A 21,412-nucleotide genomic window follows, 5' to 3' on the forward strand; every position below is an offset into this window, starting at 1 on the left:
TCCTGGTGTAAGGTTTCTATGAATAAAAAACGTACTGATGTTATTTCTTTTACTTTCCAGTACTTGTTCTTTTATTTATTACTACGTCTCCATGTTATCAAGATAGCTTAATGGTTGCTATCCCTGTGAACGGAATTGGACGAAAAAATAATAAAGGCCTATTCAAACCCCTCCCCCCCCCCCCCTTCTCTCCCCTAGGACCTTCAAAACATCTTACAGTAAGCTGTGCAGTCTGTAATGCTTCCTGGGAGGAATATTGGCCCTTAACCTGCTCATCCATGATGCTTTGCAACTTCATTTCATCACAGAGAAATGGGTGTAGCCCAGTCAACAAGTTTGATTTGCTCCTTACGGCGGCTAAAATCAGTTGTCTCTGACCCTGTCAGAATCTCAAGCAGCCAAACACCGAAGCTATACACATAGCACTCCACTGATACATGACCTATATTTTACGGTGAGATATAGCAACTGATTTAATTTACTTCACCAAAAAGGACAGTGATGAACTTACGCAGCAGCTTCAATTTTTGATACATATATCATTACCTGTTCTCATGTATTCTGGATCGGTATATCCCTTAGTGCCACAAACCCCTGTAGACACATCTAACTCACCATCATCTGACCCCCATTCTGTCAAGGAAAAATCTGATAACTTTGTATTGTAATCCTGCAGAATGTAAATACAAAAGAGCAATGTCAGTACATGTCAATATTGAAATTAGATTATTTATCTTACCTAGAAAGCATACCTGGTTAGTGGTTCCTACCAATGTTTCTCTCTTCTCAGAAATTAACAGCATAAAATTTTAGACATAGATAGAGAGAAGATAGTACAAACCTCATCAAGCAATATATTTGAGGGGTTGACAGCTCTGTGTATGAGTTGTAAACTGTGCAAGAAAGTTATTGCCTGAGCAACTCCAATAGCTATTTTAAATCTGTTGTCCCAAGATAGTGGTTCCTTGGTAGGGATTCCTACAAGAAATGAAAACTCTAGAGTAACACAGCTGCTTTGTACAGCTAAAACAAGCAAAACTTAACTATGCATGCCGGTTCAATCTGTTTTCATGTCTAATAGTTCTTACTTTTAAAAAGATGGTTTTGTAAGCTTCTATTCGGAATGAACTCATAAACTAAGAACATCTCCTTTTTCTCACAACAGTATCCCAATAGCTTGACAAGGTTCGGATGAGAAACCCTTCCTAATAAGTTAAGCTCCAGCTGCAGTATTAAATAACAAGGAACATATAAGTATTCTTAAAAGATAATCTACACTTCAGCGAAATAGAATATAAACAGAAGGATTTTAAAGACTGATGATTCACAAATAGAAAATGCTACATGCTCTTTGACATAAAACAAGCTGACTGATTCAATGCATAATTTGATCTTTCATGGTTGAGCAATTCCTTTTCCTCATAAGCAAACTAAAAGTTTCAAGAAGGTGCTAGCTACAGCTTAAAGCAGATTACTACCTGCCACTGTTTAATGCTTCTGATACTGTCCGAGTAAAATCTCTTGACAGCAACAGCCATTCCCGTGCCAACCTTAGAAGGTGCAAGCGTCTTCTCATCCATCCAACCCTTGTACATACTCCCAAAGCCTCCACAACCAAACTCACCTTGCCTGAAACTATGAGTAGCATCCCTCAATTCAGTGAAACTGTAAACCCTTAAGTTGGATATCTCCAAACTTCGACCTCTTCCTGCGCTTCTGCTTGCTTTTGAAACTCTGCTCTGTTAAGAATAATATAGATCATATCCTAGTTGGCCCAGTGCAGCAGGCCCAGTCCATATCTACATGCCCAATTCATAATCAACTTGGAGAACAAGTCTGCAGTTTTTTGTCCTTTATATATTTTGGTGTACTGCAATTCTGGGAGAATCAATCATCATCTTTTGCTGTACAATTACCTCTACTATCAATACAAGCTGTTTTCTTTCACCTTCATTCTTCATTTTACTTTGCCTTTCTGCATTTTTTGCTCTGTGCTTTTCGTTTCTTGTGTGAAGCTTTATTTTTCTTATTCATCAAACTTTACAAACATGAGTGTGATTTTCAGCATGGTATCAGAGCGATGGCGGCCTGACCTGCGTTTGACTACCTTTCTTCCGCTGCAATCCTCTTCTAATTGATACTTCAATATAGGGAAAACCCCCCAAATTTTTATGATCTAAACCCTACAAATTTTCCACAATTTTATTTTCAATTCGTTGGTGTGAATATTCAAGCATATGGCGTATTCGACTCAAACCTGCGACACCATCTCGGTCAAATTGGACGAGACTAACTATCCTACCTGGGCTTTTCAGGTGCAACATCACCTTCGTGGTCATGGTTTTATGAAGTTTATTGATGGTTCTCATCTCTGTCCACCACAATTTCTTGTTGGTGATGATGGCTCTCTCATCAACAACTCTGTTGCTCGAGAAAAATGGTCGGAACAAGATAGTTTACTTATCTTCATGATTACAACCACACTTTCTACAGATGCTTTAACTCTGGTTATAGGTTGTCAAACATCTATGGAGGTATGGCTTACTCTCAAGCGAAGGTATGCTATTGTTTCTGAATCACATATTATGCATTTGAAGGCTGCATTACACAACATTAAAAAAGGTTATGAATCAATAGACAAGTACTTGTTGCGTTTTAAATATATGAGAGATCGATTAGCTGTGGCAGGAGTTGAGATGAATGATCAAGATGCTAAATTTATGATTCTGGCTGGTCTTCCAAGTGAGTATGGTCACGCACGGCAAATTATTAGAGGAAAAAGTGGTATGAACATGAATGAAGTAAGATCTTTATTACTCTCTGCTGAATATGAGATTGAGTTGAAAAACAAGGCTTATTTATCCTCTTTATCTACAATGATAGCTCAATGTGGTTCAGTTTGTCCTGCATCTCAAAATGTTCAGTTTAGCATGCCTAGTAATATTCCTCAAATTCAAGGTCTGTATAATTGTGGCTATATGAATGGGAATCCTGTGTCATTTTGCCTGCCTATATATGTTGCTGCTCAAAGTCAAAGCATGTGTAGTCCTTCTGGTGTTTTGCTGAACAACAACAATCTTGGGAGTGGAAATTACTTTTCAAATGCTCGAGCTTATAGTTATGCACCTCAGATTAGCAAATCTATGAATCAAAATGGCAGGTCAGAAAATGGTGGCTACAGTTTTGTTCAGTCTAATATGCTTTCTTCTGTTGGTAATCATGGTGTCACTCAAAATGGGATAAATCTATTTGCCTCTTCTGGTTTGACTAATGTGCATCAATATAATACTTCCCCTGCAACCACACAATATGGTTTTGTTTCACCACATAACACTATGAATGCAAGCACTGGTTTTGCTACACCACCCACATCAGCTTCCTCACCAACTTCATCAGATATTGTTCCACAAAATGGAAGATTTATGGGTGTCCCTTCTTCTCCTAGTTTTCAGCCAATATTTACTTCAGGGGCTATCCTGTTTAATGGTTCAAAACAGTTGCAGACCTACTTTCAGAATTACAATGCCGGTTTTGGTGCACAAAACGGTGACAATGCTTCTCAACCTCCTTCTGATACTGAATGTGATGATTATTTTGCTCGCTGTCTGACTGATGAAATGGATGATCTCAAGGAATACTCTGGTCATGCTGCTGAGCCTTGTGTTATTAATCCAGTACTGACAGATCCATCATATATGGACAAGCCTTCACTCTTGCGAACACAGGCTCAAATAGATCGTATAAAGCTTCGAGATAGTATATCTGTTGCAGAATCTGGGAAATTTCACAAGGGAGGAGTCAGGTCACTCAAAACATATGAAGCAGGGTTAGAGACAAGACCAATAACTTCCATACCAATACCTAAGGCTTTGTCTGCTTCCATCTTTACACAACCTGTGCCACCCTCCATTGCTAGTCAATTAAGTTCTTGTCTTGCCTTGCCAGATAACAATTTTTCTCCAACACAAGTTATCACTCCAATGAAGGTTTCACTAGAACTGGAAGCAATTCAAGCTGTGTGGGATCATGATGGGATGCCGGCTATGAACAGATATCTAATGAGTTGTCGGCAAGCTTGTGCGTCTACGAATTTATGGCAATCTCGTCCTCTCATTCCTCCTGGTTGATAGATTATTTTGAAAGGAGTCTCTGCTGCAAACTTGTCCTTGGCTCCCCAAGCACAAGTTTGAGGGGGGATGTTAAGAATAATATAGATCATATCCTAGTTGGCCCAGTGCAGCAGGCCCAGTCCATATCTACATGCCCAATTCATAATCAACTTGGAGAACAAGTCTGCAGTTTTTTGTCCTTTATATATTTTGGTGTACTGCAATTCTGGGAGAATCAATCATCATCTTTTGCTGTACAATTACCTCTACTATCAATACAAGCTGTTTTCTTTCGCCTTCATTCTTCATTTTACTTTGCCTTTCTGCATTTTTTGCTCTGTGCTTTTCGTTTCTTGTGTGAAGCTTTATTTTTCTTATTCATCAAACTTTACAAACATGAGTGTGATTTTCAGCATGCTCCCATTATTATATCTGGAATTTCCTAAAGAAACCAGGTACATGGATTTTTATGTTTAGAGTTAAGCAAAGAATAATGCTCAGTACTAGAGAATGATGAAAACACTATATGGCACAGTACTTGGTGTTGGAGTGCACATTATTACCTTTATAAGTACAACGCACCAAACATTCAATTCGTTTGAGAAACCTTTTAATGTTCTTGGCCAAAACCAGGGTCTCCTTCCCATCCCTTGCTGATTCAATAAGCCGTTCATTGTTTAGTTTTGCCAAATCCACTGTCTCCTTTCCATCTCTTGACGTTTTAATGAGTTGCTCAGCATTTTGTCTGGCCAGAACTAAGGTCTCTTTCCCATCCTTTGCTGATTCAGTAAGCTGGTCATTGTTCTTTTGTGCCAAAACTAAGGTCTCCTTTGCATCTCTTGCCGATTCAGTAAGTTGCTCTTGGTGTTTTCTTGCCAAAATCAAGGTCTCCTTGCCATCTCTTACTCCTTGAACTAACAATATATCTAACAGTCTTTTAAGAGACCCATCCAGTTCAATAAGTTGATCCGTGTAATAAAACTTCATGCAGTTCCACTTACTAACCTTTGATGACTTCTGGACAAGCTTTACACCCTCCATTTCTCTTATAATGTACTTTATTTCTTCATCTGGGAGACCCAATTCCACATTATGCTCTCCTATCTTTTCGATCATTGGTTTTAAAAACTTCAGCGAAAACTTGATGTTCTCATAGAGGGGTTTAAAGGTACTAGGCTTGTCAACTGCTTTCTTGATAGCATCAAACAACAGACCAAATGCTGCACCAAGAGCAGCACCCCCTACAAACTCCCCTACTATAACCATCACTGATTTTTATATATTACCACAAAATTCATCACTGAAATGAGAAAACTTGTATTCGTTTCAATCTTAGTTGGCTGCAGTAACAATTGTGGAATAACAAAAAAATAAATTGAAGACTTGAACTTGGGATCCAATTATAACAATAATCCTGGAAAAAGAAAGAACAGTTGAGAACAATAACTTACAGGGCACGGGGACGGGCACAGAGTTTGCCTTCTTCACCAGCTTGATGGGGCTTTTGCTTTAGATGAATAAAGACTAAAGATTAAGTATTTAAGATAAAGAGTCCTCACTTTTCAAACCCAGCATATTCAATTGCGCTGTTATCATATTTTAGGACTAGATACACCAACCAAATCATAAAGAGAATAGGCAAAACTTTCAGGTGAATGCATTGACATTTTTTGGAAGTTTCACAGTAGAAAAATACTAACCCAGCTTCAAAGTAAACGCGTATAATAACACAACAGGGATGTAGTATTGGTTTTATTAATGATGTGGGTCAAGATCAAAGCTCTCCAACATTGACTTAAAATACAGTATGACAAATTTTTCTTAGTGTATTGATGCCATGAAGAACAGAGGAAGGATAGTAGTGTTTATCTACTGACAATGATTACTGGTATTTCTGAAGTGAAAAAGCAGATAAGTTTCTATGACTTTTAGCTAAAACCTCGCTAGAAGTGAACCGAAACACTCATGGATCACAGCTACTTGAGATCCATCGATTCTATTGAATCTCAAATGTATCAGCTATGACAATATTAGAAAATCAATATGTGTGTGTTGTGTTACAAGGTGGCCATATTAACGATTCTTATCAGCAAAACATGAACTTACGTGAAACGTGGGTTTCAGAATCGAAACCCATATTCGCTCCGGCCATGCCCTCTGATCACCTCGCAGAGCCTAAGACTCAAACAAGCTTTGGAAGCTACAGTAGCATGAAGATCAATATGAGCTAAGATGAAAAACCCAGAACAAAAATGAACAACGACGCGTCGAAAGTTGTTGGCTTTTGGTTTTCTAAACGGCCAAGTTCTCGGCCAACGGCGACGGTGGACGATGGTATATGGCGAACGTTTCTGTGGGCCAAAGCCCAATTTATTTGGAAACAAAAATAATTTATGTGGGTTAGAGGAAATGTGTTAGGACCAGGCGGTCCAAGTGTTGTGTTGTGGGCCTTCACGGGTTTTGAGGTCCACCATTTAATAGAAAAAGAAAGAAAAAAAACTAGAAAAGAAAAATAATTCCTCCTGCCTAGACGGAAATTAGATAGGACCAGGCGGTCCAGATGGCGTGAGACTTTACTGATTGTGGGGTCCACTGTGTAAAAAAAGAAGAAGATAATAACCGAAAACTGGAACTGGTTTAGTTGTTCGATACAGACAGGTTGCTGATCGAATTAGATACTCTGTGAGGATGAAACAAATCAAAGTGGTGAGGTTGTCAATTCTGTTGGGTCTTGTGATCATTCAAGAGGCAACTTCACATGGAGATCGAGCACCCTCTTAATTTCCAGAATTGCTATTGATGAAGCAACTTTTGCTCTTGATGACCTTGCTTATATCGATCAAAGCCTCTCCTACGGTTGTAGGATTAAGAGTAAAGCCTCCCACTCCTCACTCATATTGCTTGCAAAAATATACCCTTTGATTTTGATCTTAGGAGAAGTTCAATGGGTTTCTTTCACTTTGGAATTTGGCTGTGAAAACCCATCAACTGAGGATTGGATTGGATTATCCATGTTCTCCTGCTAATTTTAGGTAAAATGGTGTTCTTTTCTTGACCTTTTTGCTTAAGTTGGTTTCAGTTAAAATTTGGAACTTTTAATGTGATTTTACTATGGTCTTGTTTTCAGTGCTTCGACCTGCCCTGAGGGAAATCTAAGAGTTTGTGCTCTATTTTTGTGTTATGCACCTATTAAGGTTCATTGAGCACTACTTTGCAATTACCTTGTTTTTTGTACATTGCTTCTTTAATCAGCTTCGTAAGTGCAAAAGTAGCTAAAGAAGTGACATTAATCTGTTTCCTTTTTTCCAGTTTCATTGTCCAGTCCTGAGTACAAGGACACCAGAAAAGGCTTCTTGAAGCTTCAGCTGATAAACCAGAGATCAGACTTCTCTTATGCACTATTTTCTGGTGGTTTACTGAATGTATGCTAATACTTGGCCAGTACTATGCTAAAGGTGATTCGTGGCGTTTACCAGATGGAGCTTATGAGACAAGGCTATGCTTGTCAACTGCTTTCTTGACAACATCGAACACTCCCCTACTATAACCATCACTGATTCTTAAATGTTAACACTCGATCCCTCTCACCCAAATGAGAAAACTTGTATCCATTTCAATCTAAGCTTTGATCAAGACAAACACGACAGTAATGATCGAAGCAATATCTTATCTTAGTTGGCTGCAGTATCAATTGTGAAAAACAAAAAGAATTTAAGACTCGAACTTGGAATCCAAATAATCCTAGAGAAAGAAAGAAAGGAAAAGTCCGCTAATTTTGCATTGTAATCCTGCAGAAATTAATATATACAATTTTTTTGTTTTGGGACTAACTCATCCTCCCCCTATGTAAATTAAAATTTAATTATATACAAATTATCTACATTCTTATTATTCATACAAGGAGGGTATATATACAAATCTAACCCTATTTTACACGGGCTAACTTAGGAAAGTAATCCTACAATAATTACAATCTTGACTACATATAATTAATCTTTTCCTAAACTCTATTACAGCGATGACACAAATCTTGGCATCGGCGGTCTAGTGGTTTAGCTTGCTCTATTCTTTCATCTAATGCCTGAATTTGGTCCAGTTCCTCCACAACTTCTTTCATGGAAGGTCGGCTTTCCTGATCTGTTGCTAGGCATTTTCGAGTTATTTGTGCTACTCCAAATGCTGCCGTGGAGGAATATTGGCCCTTTATCCGCACGTCCATGATGGTTTTGAAAAGTCTTTGATTCTCGAGTAGCGGTTTTGCCCATTCAACCAGATTCTGCCATTTTCTAGTAGGAATTCTATCTGCGGTCTGTAGCCCAACCAGATTCTGCCATTTTCTAGTAGGAATTCTATCTGCGGTCTGTAGCCCTGTTAGCAATTGAAGAAGTACAACACCAAAACCGTATACATCACTCTTGTGATTGAAGTGACCTGTTATTTATGGTGCACAAGTCAGACATAGTGACAGATTTATTTTACCCAAAAAATATAAGAGACAACCTTCATGTAGAGACTAGATCTTCATATTGAAAACGGATTGGTAATATCGGATACAGTTCACACTGGTATCAAATTTGGCTACAGATATGGTTCATTACCTGTTGTCAATTTCTCTGGATCAATATAAAGTCCTATGGGACAAGTTGATTGATGTGGCAGTTCTCCGGTTTGCCCAAGTCTTTCTAATCCAAAGTTTGAGAGTTTTGCATTGTAATTCTGCATAAGAAAGTGCAAATGAAGTTGAAATACAAAAACAGCTTCTTATCAATGTCATGTGGGGGGTGGGGTGGGGTGGGGGAGAGGGGAATGCAACAAGGAAGAATTTAAACCATCGAGTCCAAATAGGCATATATCTGTGAAAACTAAATAATAAATCATAAATACAGAAAACCAAATTTGGGATGGAAAAGCTTGATAGAAAAAGAACTAACCCCATCAAGCAAGATATTAGATGCCTTAAGGTCATTGTGGACAACTTGCTTCTGTGAATAACTGTGTAAATGTAATAAGGCTCGAGCTATTCCATTAGCTATATTCAGTCTTCTGTTCCAAGATAGGGATTCCATGCCAGGGCTTCCTACAAGGAATGAACATTCTAGAATTAACATAAGATTTTTGATTGCCAATGAGGAAAGAAAATTATTTTTACTTCTCTATTTTCATGATTGGTTTCATACTTTCAAAAAGGTGATCCTCCAAGCTTGCATGGGGCATCAAGTCATAATCCGAGACTATGCTTGCATTATGACTCTGCATAAGACAATGACAAATGAGGTCCAAAGAGCAATTAAAGCCATTCGTATGATGTAGTTATGTTCCTGTTGGCAACCACTTCTAATTTTGGCAGGAACAATTTAAACCATTCATTCAAAAGAGGCAGCTGCGTTCCTGTTGGCAACCACTTCTAATTTTGGCTAGGAACAATTTAAATAAAGCACAACACACAATAGCACACAAGGAAAGGGTGGATACTGAAGAACTAACCTCATCAAGCATATCTTTTGGGGCTTGAGAACTTGCCCCATCAAGCAAGATATTAGAAGCATCAAGTAAAATGTTACGAGCATCAATGTCACTGTGGATAATTTGTTTCTCAGAACGTTGTATACAGGCTAGGCATGGAGCTGCTCCAGAAGCTATTTCAAGTCTGTTGTTCCAAGATAGTGTCTCAATGCCAGGGCTCCCTTCATAGAAACAAATGTTATAATTTCATTCAATTGAAATGCAAATTCTACAGTTATAAATTCGTATAAATAAATTATCTAAATTTCACTTCTGTATTGGTTTCATACTTCTGAAAAGATGATCTTCCAAGCTACCATTAGGCATGAAATCATAAACAAAGAGCATCTCCTTTTCCTCACGACAGTAACCCAATAGCTTGACAAGATTGGGGTGAGAAGTCCTTCGTCGAAAGTTCAACTCTGACTGTGTTTAGATTTGACAAGAGCATAATTAGCTTCAAAGATTGATATTAGGATTCAAATTTCGAAGGATGAACATATATTAGATTAAAATGCTGAAAGGTCGCAGAACTGGACATTCCACCACAGCCCTGTACTAAAAGTGAGGGACTAATAGATTACGTGAATACATTATCAGTGATAAGGAAAAGAACAATTAGGAAACTTCCACTTTACTGCTCCTGAGCAGCAACATGACACATTCTCCTAACTGCTGACAAGATCAATGCATATAACTGAATCTGTAACAGATCCTTCCATCCTTTGCGAATAAAAAGATCAAACAAATGGACAAATTGCAAATGGTCATGTTTAGAATTCTCAATAGTGCATTAGAGTTCAAAACAGTACCTTCCAATCTTCAAAATCTAGCATACTTTGTGGATTCAGCTTCTTGACAGCAACAGGCATGCCAGAGCCAACCTTAGAAGGTGCAAGCGTCTTCTCATCAACCCAACCCTTGAAAACGCTACCAGAGGCTCCCAAGCCAATTATTCCATCTGACCTGAAATTCCCAGTAGCAACTTTCATCTCTTCAAATGTGAAACGCCTTAAGACAGACGTCTCCAGACTTTCCTCATCAGTCTGCAACTCATCTGTCTCTTCTGCCTTCCACCATTGACTTCCTCCTGCACTGCTGCTCGTGTTGCAAACTATGTCGTTCCTGCTGTGATTCCCGGATATCCCTAAATGGCACATCATTCATAAATCAAAAATAAATTTTGGGGAAAAGTCAAGAAAATTTGAAAAGATCGCGTGAAGAACATGACTGCAAAAAGAAACCAGGGGAGAGATTGAAGTGATTCTCTGTCTCATGCTGGTGTAACAACTGACCAAACATGAGAAAAGAAGCTTCAACTCCATTTCCTTGCATATAAAACCACGGGGCCGTTTCTGTTGCGGACTCTATGTGGACTTTCAGTGGTCTACAATTGAAGAAGTATAAACTTTTCTCATGAGGCCACATGTATCTAAACTCTTCCACACTGCCTTCATACTTCTCTGAGTTCTCTCAGTCTCAGAGACTCTCTCTTCGTTTCCCAGACAACATTAACAAATCCTTTGATGGCCTCTTTTCTCCAACAGTAAAATTTCTCTCTTTTCCCCCGATGGGGCGGGATTCAATTTTGTTTAGTGGGATCTCTAATTCTAATTCTAATTCTAATTCTAATTCTACTAATACTGCTGCTACTGCTACTGCTACTGCTAATGCTAATAATAATACTAATACTAATAATAATACTAATAATAATACTAATCCTAATAATAATAATAATAATAATAATAATAATAATAATAATAATAATAATAATAATTTTAATTTCTCGAGGGTTTAGGGTTTTTTTAAATCTGAACCATCTATCTAATCTAACAGTAGAAATTAAGAGTGTCCTCTTTAGAAGGGGCTCCATAAAACCAAATCTACAGGATGCAAGTTTAAATGTTGCACACCAACCTTTAACTGCAACTTGATTTTTCACCACACTGCCACTCCCTTCAATTTGCTTGAGCGCCAATTCAGAAATCAATGTCTCTTCCTTCTTCATTTCTCCCGACACGTCCAGGACATCAAACCCCAGCGTGAGAGAACAGGGATCCTGTACAGGACACCAACCTTCAGTTTGAGTTTGATTTTGATTTTGCTCCATACCAGTGATACCACACTCGACACGCTTGGACACACCATCCTTAAGTAACTCTCTGTTCAATTTATCCAAAGCCACAAGAGATTCAAATTCAACCGGAGGAACAACCCTTGTGTGTTTGTTTTTGAGTGGGAAATGTTTCCATAAATTTTGGGTCTCTTCATCCAGTATCGCTTCCTGCGCAAGACTCCATACAGACAGTGGCAGCTCTTGTAATTTTGAGCAACCACTTATGTTCAGGTTCAGCGGTCTTAATCTGCATATTTCTTGTCTGGGTAGGAAAGGTTTCCATAAATCTTCTGTCTCTTTATCGAGTATCACTTCCTGTAACTTCTCAAGACTCAAAACAGACAGTGGCAGCTCTTTCAATCTTGAGCAACCACTTATGTTCAGCTTTCTTAATCTGCTCATTTCACCAATGTCTTCCGGGAACCCCACAATATTGATGCAACCAGCTATATCAAGGACCTCTAAGCTTTTGAGCTTCCTAATTGATCCTGGAAACTTTACCAAGTTTGTACCATACCTTACCCTCAACCTCTTCAACTTGCTCAGATTTCCAATCCCGTCAGGTAAGGTGGATAGCCTATGGCAATCTGAGATATAGAGCGTCTCTAGTTGAGAAAGATTACCAAGATCAGCAGGCAATTCCTCCAAATCATTGCAATGCAGGATATTTAAATTGTCTAGATTTGGAAATGCTACTGAAAATTTAAAGGAAGAGTTACTAAATGCTTGACCCATATCACACTTGGAAAAAGTTATCTTCTTTAGACTACCCAGCTGTATGTGGTTCTTGGTTATGGAAGTAATCGAAACCCCCTCTAATCTGATTCTTTTCAGATTTCGCAACGAACCCAACAGTTGAAAATTACTTAACTCAGCAGGCAAGGATCCATAGTTGGTGGCTATTAGAACCTTCAACTTGTCTACTTTATCCAGAAAATCAGGTAACTCATATTTCGCAGTCTGGAAATTCAAAACTAGAACCTCAAGATTTGGTAGTTGCATATGGTGCCATTTTCTTGAGAACGCTCGATCTGCAAAGAAAATGCTATATGGTGTGAGTCTTGGGAAAAACTAAAATGTGAAGGTACAATTCAGGTCTCAATATGTGCATTTGATAAGTAATTGCTTAAGAGAGTGAGATTGGAACCAGTTGAGATAGACAGTAGACGAGCATTCTTAGGCTGATACTTCTGTTCTGACCACCAGCTAGGAAGATTGTCTCCATGAATGTCTATAATCAGTCTATTTCTCTGTTCTATTGTGTCCTCACTAGCCTTGTGGATTGCCAGGCCTCTAAGCATATGAGGCAGGTTAACAAAGAGATCACTGTAAGAGCCATCCGCCTCCATCTCCTCCCTGATTGTGATCACAACTAAGTAGTTTAATAAAGATTTCTACCACATACAGATCATCATATCACAACAGCAAATGAAGTAACACATTGAATTAAGATATGAAACAAAAGAAAGGCACAGATAGAAATGTAAGACAATAGAAACATAGACGCCTGCATACCTTGAGACAATATTGGCAAGTCCACGGATGGCGAGCTTGTGGAGGTTTGCAATGGACTGAAATTCTTCCTCTATTCCATATAATTCTGTCCACATATCAATGAGGGCAGCAGCAGGGATTATTTGGCCTTCAGGAAATGAAGCAAGGTCTACGAAACATTCTTTGATGATATTCTTTTCTCTATTTAAGGCATCCCAACTTCTTTGGAGGCAAACAACCATTTCTGGCTCTGAATCACTAATAGAAGAACCTCTCCCATATTCTACTATTCTCTTTTGCCAGGTTTCAATAGGTTGGCCGCAAAGTGATCTTCCGATCACAGTAATTGCAAGTGGAAGTCCCTTACAATACTCTACTATCTGCAATTCAAAGTTGCAACAAAGTTATTACTACGTCGTATACTGAACGTTCAAGTGTCTTTAGATCATACAACAGCTTCATGAAACATGAGAAAATGTTCAACTATCAATTGTGTTATTCTTATTTTCAGTTTTGGTTCATTTGTAAATTGAGCAAATGAAAGATGAGATGCAAGTTGATATAGTATTATAGACATGTTTAATCACGCTTTGAGTAGAAAACAAAACATTTTCTTTTCTCCAGAGTGCTGATTAAAAATAAAGTACCTTTCTCAAAAGATCTTCTGGAATATAAGAGCTCATATCTCCCAATGACAATGAGAGTTGAAAAAGAGATATTGAATCCTCATAATTCAGAGATTTCAGATGGTATTCAGAACCAACTCCTGAGAATGCATATCTTGATGTAATCAAAACCTTGCTTTTTGGAATTTTCAATCCATCAAATTCCTGAAGAATGGATTCTGATCCAGCCCAAACATCATCCAGGACAACCAGACAACGTCTCCCTTCTTCGTTCTGGAAAGTAGGAACCTGGGAACACAGAGCTTGATATAGTTCTAGCCTAATGAGGTTCAGGTTCGGCCATTTTGAAGCAGTGGTAAAGAAGATATTCTGGAATTTATCTATCCAAAATACAAAATAGAAAACTGTTATTCTGAGTATACAAACTGAATAGTTAAGTGAAAAATTAAAATCTAGCTGTTACTTGCGGTGAAACAAAAACATAATCGCAGGAAGCATACACACAGAGTAAGAAAATATCTCCTAAGATTTAATCAAATAAAACTTGGTATTCAAGCAACAGCTATCTTATCTCATAGAATAGGATTCAATATAAGGAATAATATACTGGAAATGAATAGCACCAATATAAACTAAATGATGTCAAATTCCAGATTACCAGCAGTATAGCACATTAGCATTTTTGAGTTAGAAAGTAAAGAGTTTACCTTTGACTTCCTGATCATGACACAACACTTTCGCCAATGTTGTCTTCCCTACACCTCCCGAACCAATCAAACCAATCGTCGTAAACTCATCTTCATCAAGTAGCTTCATCTTCATTTCCGTCAAAGCAACATCCAACCCAACTGTAAACAACGGAGGTTCAGGTACTACAAACCTATTTGGGATTTCACTTTGTTCTTGCAACTCCCCACTTCCTTCAACTCTTATGTCTGCCGCCTCCATTTTATTCACTGAAACTAAACCATCATTCTGTTCATCAGGGGAGGAAGGTTCAACTATACCAGCGTTCTGTTCATCAGAGGATGAAGATTCAGCTACTTCACACGGGCCATTCATTTCGATTTGATTCTTCATGGCACCACTATCCTCAATTCGCTTGATCACCTTCTGCATACTCCTTATCGAAGCAGTAGTCTCCCTCACATGGGTTGCAACCTGCACACTCAGTACATTCAACTGTCTCTGAAGACATGCATCCAACTCCAGAAGTCGGTTGGTGTATTTCTTCTTTTCGTACTTGGCCCAGAAACCATTCTTGGAGCACTTGCGGACTAGTTCGACACCTTTCTCCATATGCATTCTGAAATATTCTAGCTCCTTCACTGGACGGTTCAATGCCCTGTTTCCTCGTTCCATGTCTTCGATCAATGGCTTTAAGCAGTCTAGAGTGGATTTGATAGATCCCAAAAGGGGTCTATACATCACACTCTTGTCCTTGACTTCCAAAACAACACCAAACAGAGCAAGCATTGCTGCTTCCACTCGTCCTCCAAATGATGATGTCACTGAAATATTAACACCAAAATCAAGTTAGACAAACATTAAAAACTAAAATTAAAATTAAAAACTAAACCTTAGTTTGGAAGTGAAGTTGCCCGAGTTAATCTATCAATGCACCAACGTTAAACCCAAGTGAAGAACCAAAAGTTTGGGCCAATTTGGTTGATTCAGTGACTGGTTATGCAACTTAACAAATGGGTCAGTTCGATTACGTCGACGAACTGACCTCGCCTATCCCGGTGACGTCACCGGAGCTGTCGCCGAACAAAGGATCGAGCTGCTCATCGTTTTCCTTGGAAACAGGATGGGGATTGGTCGTTGCTGCTGACGCCGGCGGTGGAGAAGAAAGTAGGTCTCTGAAGCGCGGAGGGGACATGGGCGGAATTGAAATAGTGGAATTGTGAGGAGAATCGAGTTATGTTAGCATCCCATCCCAGGTCGTCCCAATATAATATGAGGCCAACCCTATGGATGGGATGCTAACACGCTCTCTCGTCTCGCGTTTCCCTATCATAACCCGATTCTCCTCACAATTCGGCCATGTCCCCTCCGCGCTTCAGCAGCAATGACCAATCCCTATCCTGCGTGTTACATTAAGGCATATTTTAAGAAACGTTTCGGGAGTTCTATATAGCACTTGTTTTTCTAAATTGAATATATTTTCTTCCTCTCTTGAGAGATGAATAAATTTGAGTGATTGTATTTACACTTTTTTTTTTAATTACATTTTGAGAAAACTCAACTAAAAGAAGTGAGGACCATTTTCCATTTCTTCTTCCGATATAAATATTAGTAGTGAGTTGTTTTTGTTCCCGTCTTTTATATAGGTTGTGGATTTTCATTTCGATTTTTCATATTTATATTATGTAACTGTATCCAAATTGCGTATAAATGTAAATCTATTCTTTTATAAAAAAAATTAAAAAAAAAACTAGAGCAAAACACTAAAATTTGCAAGATGGTTTCACTTTATCAATTAATATGAGTTCATAAAATAAAAGATGGTCTCGTCCATCAATTGGTAGCCGACTATACGATGGTTTGTATCATGTGGTGAGCGTGAGGACGCAAGGTAGCATCGGCCGTCTATGCATATAATGTGTGAGTTATTTCTACCAACAATTCTCGCTTAATTGTGAGTGTACCAGAGTTCTAAGTAATTATATGTATTAGATGAGAAAGTGGTAAGTTAGTTGTTTCAAAGAAATCCCAAATAATATAAAATTTTGAAAGGCAATGCCTAAGAAATGATTCATCTGATTTATCTGTCAAAGCCATCTGGTCACTGGTTCAACTAGCATAGAGAGAGAGTAAGAAATGAACCTTGTTTCTCGCCATTTCCTTCATTCTCTGTATTGGTTTTTGAAGCTGAGGTCTCCTTTGATTCCTTTTCATTCTGGGACAGTAACTTTTTGACCATCTGCTTCAATTCTTCAACATCATCGTCGCTTTTCCTTACATATTTCAAGATCTCCTTGATATCCCTAGCTTGCTGCAACTTCAAGTTTCCCAAGAAGCTTTCCAGGCACCTATTCAACTCATCAAGCTGCTCAGCACATCCATCTGTGCAGCAGTAGGTGATGATACCAACACCAGACAACCTACAAATAAGTTGTGAGCCTTCAATCATTTGTGTATGAAGATCATCTATAGCATCGTTTCGGAGACTCAGTTCTACATTGAATGCCCCTATCTCTCGAATGACTCCGGCCTGTTCTGTTAAGGACTCCAATGTGCGTTTCATATCTTTGACTCTCTCTTTGAACGCCACGTTCTTGTCCACCGCTCGCGAAACACGGTCATACAACACTCCAAATGTTCCTCCTCCGATCAACTCTAGTGCCATGTTACAGGACTGTCCGTTCCTCACTTCGTCTGCACATAATAACTGAAGTCAGATTTTTTGTGTAAAATGTAGCTTAGCACTTGATGAGGGAAAGTGGGCAATTTGAGTCAGCAAAAGAAAAATAAAAATTAGAAATGATATATGGATATAGAAAGGGGATATAGATTACCTGCTCTTCACAAGGTCTTGTAAATACTTACTCGATCTAGCTCAGCTTTCTTGCACAAGCTAGCAGACCCAGTGCTGTGTTTCTTATATAGAGAGCTTAAGGATACAACTAGTAAATAACAAACATTAGCCAACAAAACGGTGAAAATGCATGGCAACTTCCAAGAAATCTCCCGGAGCGAGAGACATGCAATGATTCAAATTTCAAAATGTCACCAGTTTCTTTCATGTAATATTCGCGGCTAGTAATATTATTTGAACGACTGGTAGCTAGTTAATTTGGTACACGATCAGGTGGTGATTACAGCAGTACGTATATGCTATTTCTGAACTCTTTAAGGTAGTTTCTTTTCTGCATTGCATTTACTATCTTCTAGAGTCTAGACTTCTAGTCTTGGATATACGCGTTTTATGTAGCCAACCTCCAAACACAAGATTTTCCCAAATTTGAGACCGTCTAGCATGACAGTTTCACAGAAACTTCATGTAGCTAGGGCGCATGGGTGAAAGTGTGAAACAACTGAACTTGTTCATTATTCCAAACACACGTTCTTTTGGTAATATTCCTGCGGCCATGCGCGCCGTATGCAGTAAAAATAATTTGATTGGAGCATTTATTTCCTCCAAGCATTTCATACACAATGCAATTATGCAAGTTAGATTTTTCATTTCATACTATTTTATGGCCTGAATATGGTACGGTTCTGATCACACATTTCTGGCAAATTTTGCTTTTCTTGTAATTTTCAATTTTATTTTTATTATGTCAAAATGGATGGGGTTGGTGGCAACTTATTTCTCATTTTTAGGTAACATTGTCCCCAATTAGCCCCTACTACATGTGTTTTTGAATTCTCATGGAAAGTGCTAGGGCTCTTCTGAGAGCTTAACCGCTGAAAAGAGTGCTTCTACTTAGGTAGTGGTTCTTTTGTCAACCACACTAGGGTGAATCATTATGTGTACGGTGTACTCTACGTACGTTTGATCAGCACAATGGTGAAACTGTTAGATGTGTTGGAGAGAAATAGATCTCACATCAAAAAAGTGTTTAATAAAATATATCTTATAAGTGGGTGTATCATACTTAATTGTACCGAGATCTATTGTGATTAAAACTCAACACTTTAAAGGTGATTAAGTTGAGACAGTATTAATGCAAGATTGATCCACATGCCACGTCTGTCACTGTTAATATAATCTGTTATTAAAAAAAACATGCAAGTACCAAGTTTGAGATAAATTAGGGATCGATTGTGTGATTTTTTTTATTTATTATTATTTTTTTTTTTAAAAAGGTTGGTGCCCTCAAGCCTCGATTAATGAGTTGATTACAAAGAGACATGAAATATATTAGATCTATAAAATACACATGTACTTAGCAAGACACCAACTATCAAAGACTAGTGCTTTCATGATGACTCTATTTGTTTTTACATAGCGGTGATATACGTACTGGAAAAATCATTAGATTTGTAACACATAATACAGTTTTCTAATTATGTTGATACCAGAATATAGATCAGATAACACTTAGCTACACCTTACCACTAGGTGACAACGACCATTTGACGAAACAAGGAACTCATTGCCTAGCTAGAACAGACAATGCACGTTGAGTGCACCCACATGTTAGACACATAGCCGAACTCGCCCTACACAAACTAATGTAGGGACTTATATATTGCTTGCAAAAAGTGCAACAAAATTAAATAACAAGAATAAAAATAACAACTCTAAAACAAAAAATAATCAAAGAAAAGGGTCCAAGAGAAGAACGCACACCCAACGTCTTACCCAGATCGGGACCAAAGACAACCATACTGTCAGGACCTACCCTGGATTTCCTCTTGAAATCCGGAATAAACCCTGCAGGACCCACCTCAAGGGAAATTCTACCAAAATTTTGGCATAAGCTCCCTTGAAAATGAGTAACCCTACCTGAAAGAAAATCATCAAAGCCCATACACTTCTAAAACAATTTAATCCACATCTTCTGGAGCCATCCCGCTCCCCCAATAAACATCCACCACCTCAACTCACATAAAAAAAAAAATCAAAAATACTTTCATGAATTTAATCTCTCATACAAACATACCAAATATGTCTTTTTCATCACTCCTAAGAGGAGTCATAAGCTCTTAGCACACAACCACAATAAAAACAATCTTAATATCACTTAAAACATCCCATGGTTATTCAGAGCATCTACTAGGAAAGAAGGAAATACATAGGTAGGTTAACTAGTAACCTATGAGAGAAAACTGGATGAGGCGGGAAATATGACTCGCCTCCTACCCTCGCCGAACAGAACTCTGCAGACTAGGCATTTAAAACGAAAGGCCCAGGGGAAGGCATTTAAAACGTTAGAGTGAGTGGACAAAATAAATAATAAAAATACGGACTTAATGATAGAGCATGGAAATCAATTTAACGCTTTTCCCATATTTTCTATTGAGAAAATATTTATTTTATGCATGCCATTCTTGGAAATCTTTCCGAAAATAATTATAGACAAAACTAATGAACAAATCCCATTGGTTCCCAATAAATCAATAAGAATAGGGAAGAGGTTTCATCATAACAATGAGCCTCCCAGGCTATAATAGCGTCCCACGCTAAGCGCTTTACTCATATATGGTGAGGACCGCTTATAAAGTTATAATAGCGTCCCACGCTAAGCGCTCAACTCTCATATGATGAGGACCGCTAAATAATGGCTAGCTAACAATAATATATATATATATATACCGATCGGTTGCCTCCCAGGCTATAATAGCGTCCCACGTTAAGCGCTCTACTCACATATGATGAGAACCGCTAATAAGACTATAATAGCGACTCACATATGATGAGGACCGCTAATAAGGTTAGCTAGCAATAATCTATATATCAACCCTTTTATGGTGAAGTACCATATTAAAATAAAATGATCCACACTTCCCCAAATAAATTATAATAAACTCATAGCACACAGTACAGTTCTCAACTGTACATGGAAATAATATAAAACACTTGACACGTCCCACGTGTCAACTAAAATTAGCAAGAGTTTCGGAAAAAAAAAAGTGGAACTTGATAATCCAACAAAATATTATATCTCCAAATGCCTTTGAAATTAAATAACTTTAGCGCATGCATGATATTAAAATCAAAGGTCCACTCACAGTGCTCGGCTATGCTTGCCGACGGCCCGAGGCTTCCTCCAAATGATCCTCCTCACGTTCTGAACAATAAATAATCATTAAGCCTCCAAACCAGGACAAAACTTTAATAAAATTTCCAAAATAAAAAGGAAGCCTATAATTTATTTTCTCTTGCCCAACTTCTCCACTTTTTACCTAATAAGGCTCACATTACTCCGTACTTACCGAAAGCCATAATTTAACCTTTTTAGACTTTAAAACCTGCTAAACCAACTGCCGGATTTCCATTCGAATAACCGCCTAAATCCTTTATCATTGATAAATCCCAAACCTTATCAAATCTCCTCCAAAAATTCCCAACTATACCTCATTAAACCCCTCTCATTAAAACAAACCCAAAATCATGAAAAACTGCCCCTAAGGGGCGGCGGAGCCGGCAGCCGGATTCCGGCGAGGGCTAATGCTTCTTAAATTTTCACAGAATATTCCTCTCATCATGCTCAACAACATTCATAACTAGCACTTAGTCCATTTCTAAGGCTAACTAGGGCAAACGAATCAAAACTTCCATAAATCCCTAAAACTTCAATTATACATTTCTCCATAACAACAACAAAATAGACTAATTCTTTTTGAGGGAATACTCACCTTGATGAGGGCTACAAGATGAGCCAAAGATTCCGACCTATGGTGGCCGGAGGTGGGATTTCCGGCAAAAAGCTTTCCGGCGTCTCCGGCGAGTTTTCTCCTCTTCCGGCGGGCTAACGGCTCGGAGGCTAGGCCGGGGAGAGAGAGGAGGTGATGGGGGTCAGAACTGGGGTGGGCTGGCAGCTAGTGGCTGGCCGGACGGCGGCAGCTGGCGTTGGAGACTTCCGGTGGGATGGGGGCTCGGGAGAGAAGGG

The 21,412-nt window shown here is 38.5% G+C and overlaps 4 protein-coding genes and 1 non-coding gene across 5 annotated transcripts; 1 reads left to right on the top strand and 4 right to left on the bottom strand.

The window, feature by feature from the left end:
• Nucleotides 1–302: 302 nt before the first annotated feature.
• On the bottom strand, nt 303–1,961 carry LOC101298170 (probable serine/threonine-protein kinase Cx32, chloroplastic-like). Its single transcript, XM_004289191.1, has 6 exons — nt 1,917–1,961; nt 1,479–1,739; nt 1,089–1,224; nt 842–978; nt 547–670; nt 303–442 (listed from the first exon to the last, which is right to left on the bottom strand). The coding sequence occupies exons 1-6, from the start codon at nt 1,959–1,961 to the stop codon at nt 303–305; spliced, it is 843 nt and encodes a 280-aa protein (XP_004289239.1).
• Nucleotides 1,962–4,631: 2,670 nt separating this feature from the next.
• On the bottom strand, nt 4,632–5,620 carry LOC101298464. The gene is made up of 2 exons (XM_004289192.1): nt 5,561–5,620; nt 4,632–5,449 (listed from the first exon to the last, which is right to left on the bottom strand). The coding sequence occupies exon 2, from the start codon at nt 5,373–5,375 to the stop codon at nt 4,632–4,634; it is 744 nt and encodes a 247-aa protein (XP_004289240.1). The 5' UTR covers nt 5,376–5,449; nt 5,561–5,620.
• A 1,211-nt stretch (nt 5,621–6,831) lies between these two features.
• On the top strand, nt 6,832–7,860 carry LOC101305594. The gene is made up of 3 exons (XR_183723.1): nt 6,832–7,141; nt 7,237–7,303; nt 7,419–7,860. It is a non-coding gene; the product is annotated as an uncharacterized LOC101305594 (transcript).
• A 71-nt stretch (nt 7,861–7,931) lies between these two features.
• LOC101305792 (probable serine/threonine-protein kinase NAK-like) lies at nt 7,932–11,763 on the bottom strand. Its single transcript, XM_004288023.1, has 8 exons — nt 11,529–11,763; nt 10,424–10,758; nt 9,902–10,037; nt 9,594–9,793; nt 9,287–9,359; nt 9,041–9,186; nt 8,708–8,825; nt 7,932–8,540 (listed from the first exon to the last, which is right to left on the bottom strand). The coding sequence occupies exons 1-8, from the start codon at nt 11,719–11,721 to the stop codon at nt 8,110–8,112; spliced, it is 1,632 nt and encodes a 543-aa protein (XP_004288071.1). The 5' UTR covers nt 11,722–11,763; the 3' UTR covers nt 7,932–8,109.
• On the bottom strand, nt 11,762–15,729 carry LOC101298750 (probable disease resistance protein At5g66900-like). The gene is made up of 7 exons (XM_004289193.1): nt 15,576–15,729; nt 14,555–15,358; nt 13,869–14,227; nt 13,243–13,601; nt 12,875–13,083; nt 11,914–12,758; nt 11,762–11,773 (listed from the first exon to the last, which is right to left on the bottom strand). Exons 1-7 carry the CDS (start codon nt 15,727–15,729, stop codon nt 11,762–11,764), a joined length of 2,742 nt encoding a protein of 913 aa, XP_004289241.1.
• Nucleotides 15,730–21,412: the final 5,683 nt, after the last annotated feature.

Source organism: Fragaria vesca, linkage group LG1, assembly GCF_000184155.1.
Source record: "Fragaria vesca subsp. vesca linkage group LG1, FraVesHawaii_1.0, whole genome shotgun sequence".
In the NCBI taxonomy this organism is placed as follows: domain Eukaryota; kingdom Viridiplantae; phylum Streptophyta; class Magnoliopsida; order Rosales; family Rosaceae; genus Fragaria; species Fragaria vesca.

What these genes read in the sequence shown, in the direction of transcription:
- LOC101305792 (XM_004288023.1), bottom strand. Translation starts at nt 11,721, where the DNA reads ATGGAGCAAAATCAAAATCAAACTCAAACTGAAGGTTGGTGTCCTGTA. An exon ending in AAATCAAGTTGCAGTTAAAG is followed by an intron (nt 10,759 to 11,528) that starts GTTGGTGTGCAA and finishes TGTGCCATTTAG; the next exon opens with GGATATCCGGGAATCACAGC. An exon ending in TCCAGAGAAATTGACAACAG is followed by an intron (nt 8,541 to 8,707) that starts GTAATGAACCAT and finishes CATAAATAACAG; the next exon opens with GTCACTTCAATCACAAGAGT.
- LOC101298464 (XM_004289192.1), bottom strand. Translation starts at nt 5,375, where the DNA reads ATGGTTATAGTAGGGGAGTTTGTAGGGGGTGCTGCTCTTGGTGCAGCA.
- LOC101298170 (XM_004289191.1), bottom strand. Translation starts at nt 1,961, where the DNA reads ATGAAGAATGAAGGTGAAAGAAAACAGCTTGTATTGATAGTAGAG. An exon ending in ACAAAACCATCTTTTTAAAA is followed by an intron (nt 979 to 1,088) that starts GTAAGAACTATT and finishes CATTTCTTGTAG; the next exon opens with GAATCCCTACCAAGGAACCA. An exon ending in TCCAGAATACATGAGAACAG is followed by an intron (nt 443 to 546) that starts GTAATGATATAT and finishes CGTAAAATATAG; the next exon opens with GTCATGTATCAGTGGAGTGC.
- LOC101298750 (XM_004289193.1), bottom strand. Translation starts at nt 15,729, where the DNA reads ATGTCCCCTCCGCGCTTCAGAGACCTACTTTCTTCTCCACCGCCGGCG. An exon ending in TCATGATCAGGAAGTCAAAG is followed by an intron (nt 14,228 to 14,554) that starts GTAAACTCTTTA and finishes TATTTTGGATAG; the next exon opens with ATAAATTCCAGAATATCTTC. An exon ending in CAGAAGATCTTTTGAGAAAG is followed by an intron (nt 13,602 to 13,868) that starts GTACTTTATTTT and finishes TTTGAATTGCAG; the next exon opens with ATAGTAGAGTATTGTAAGGG.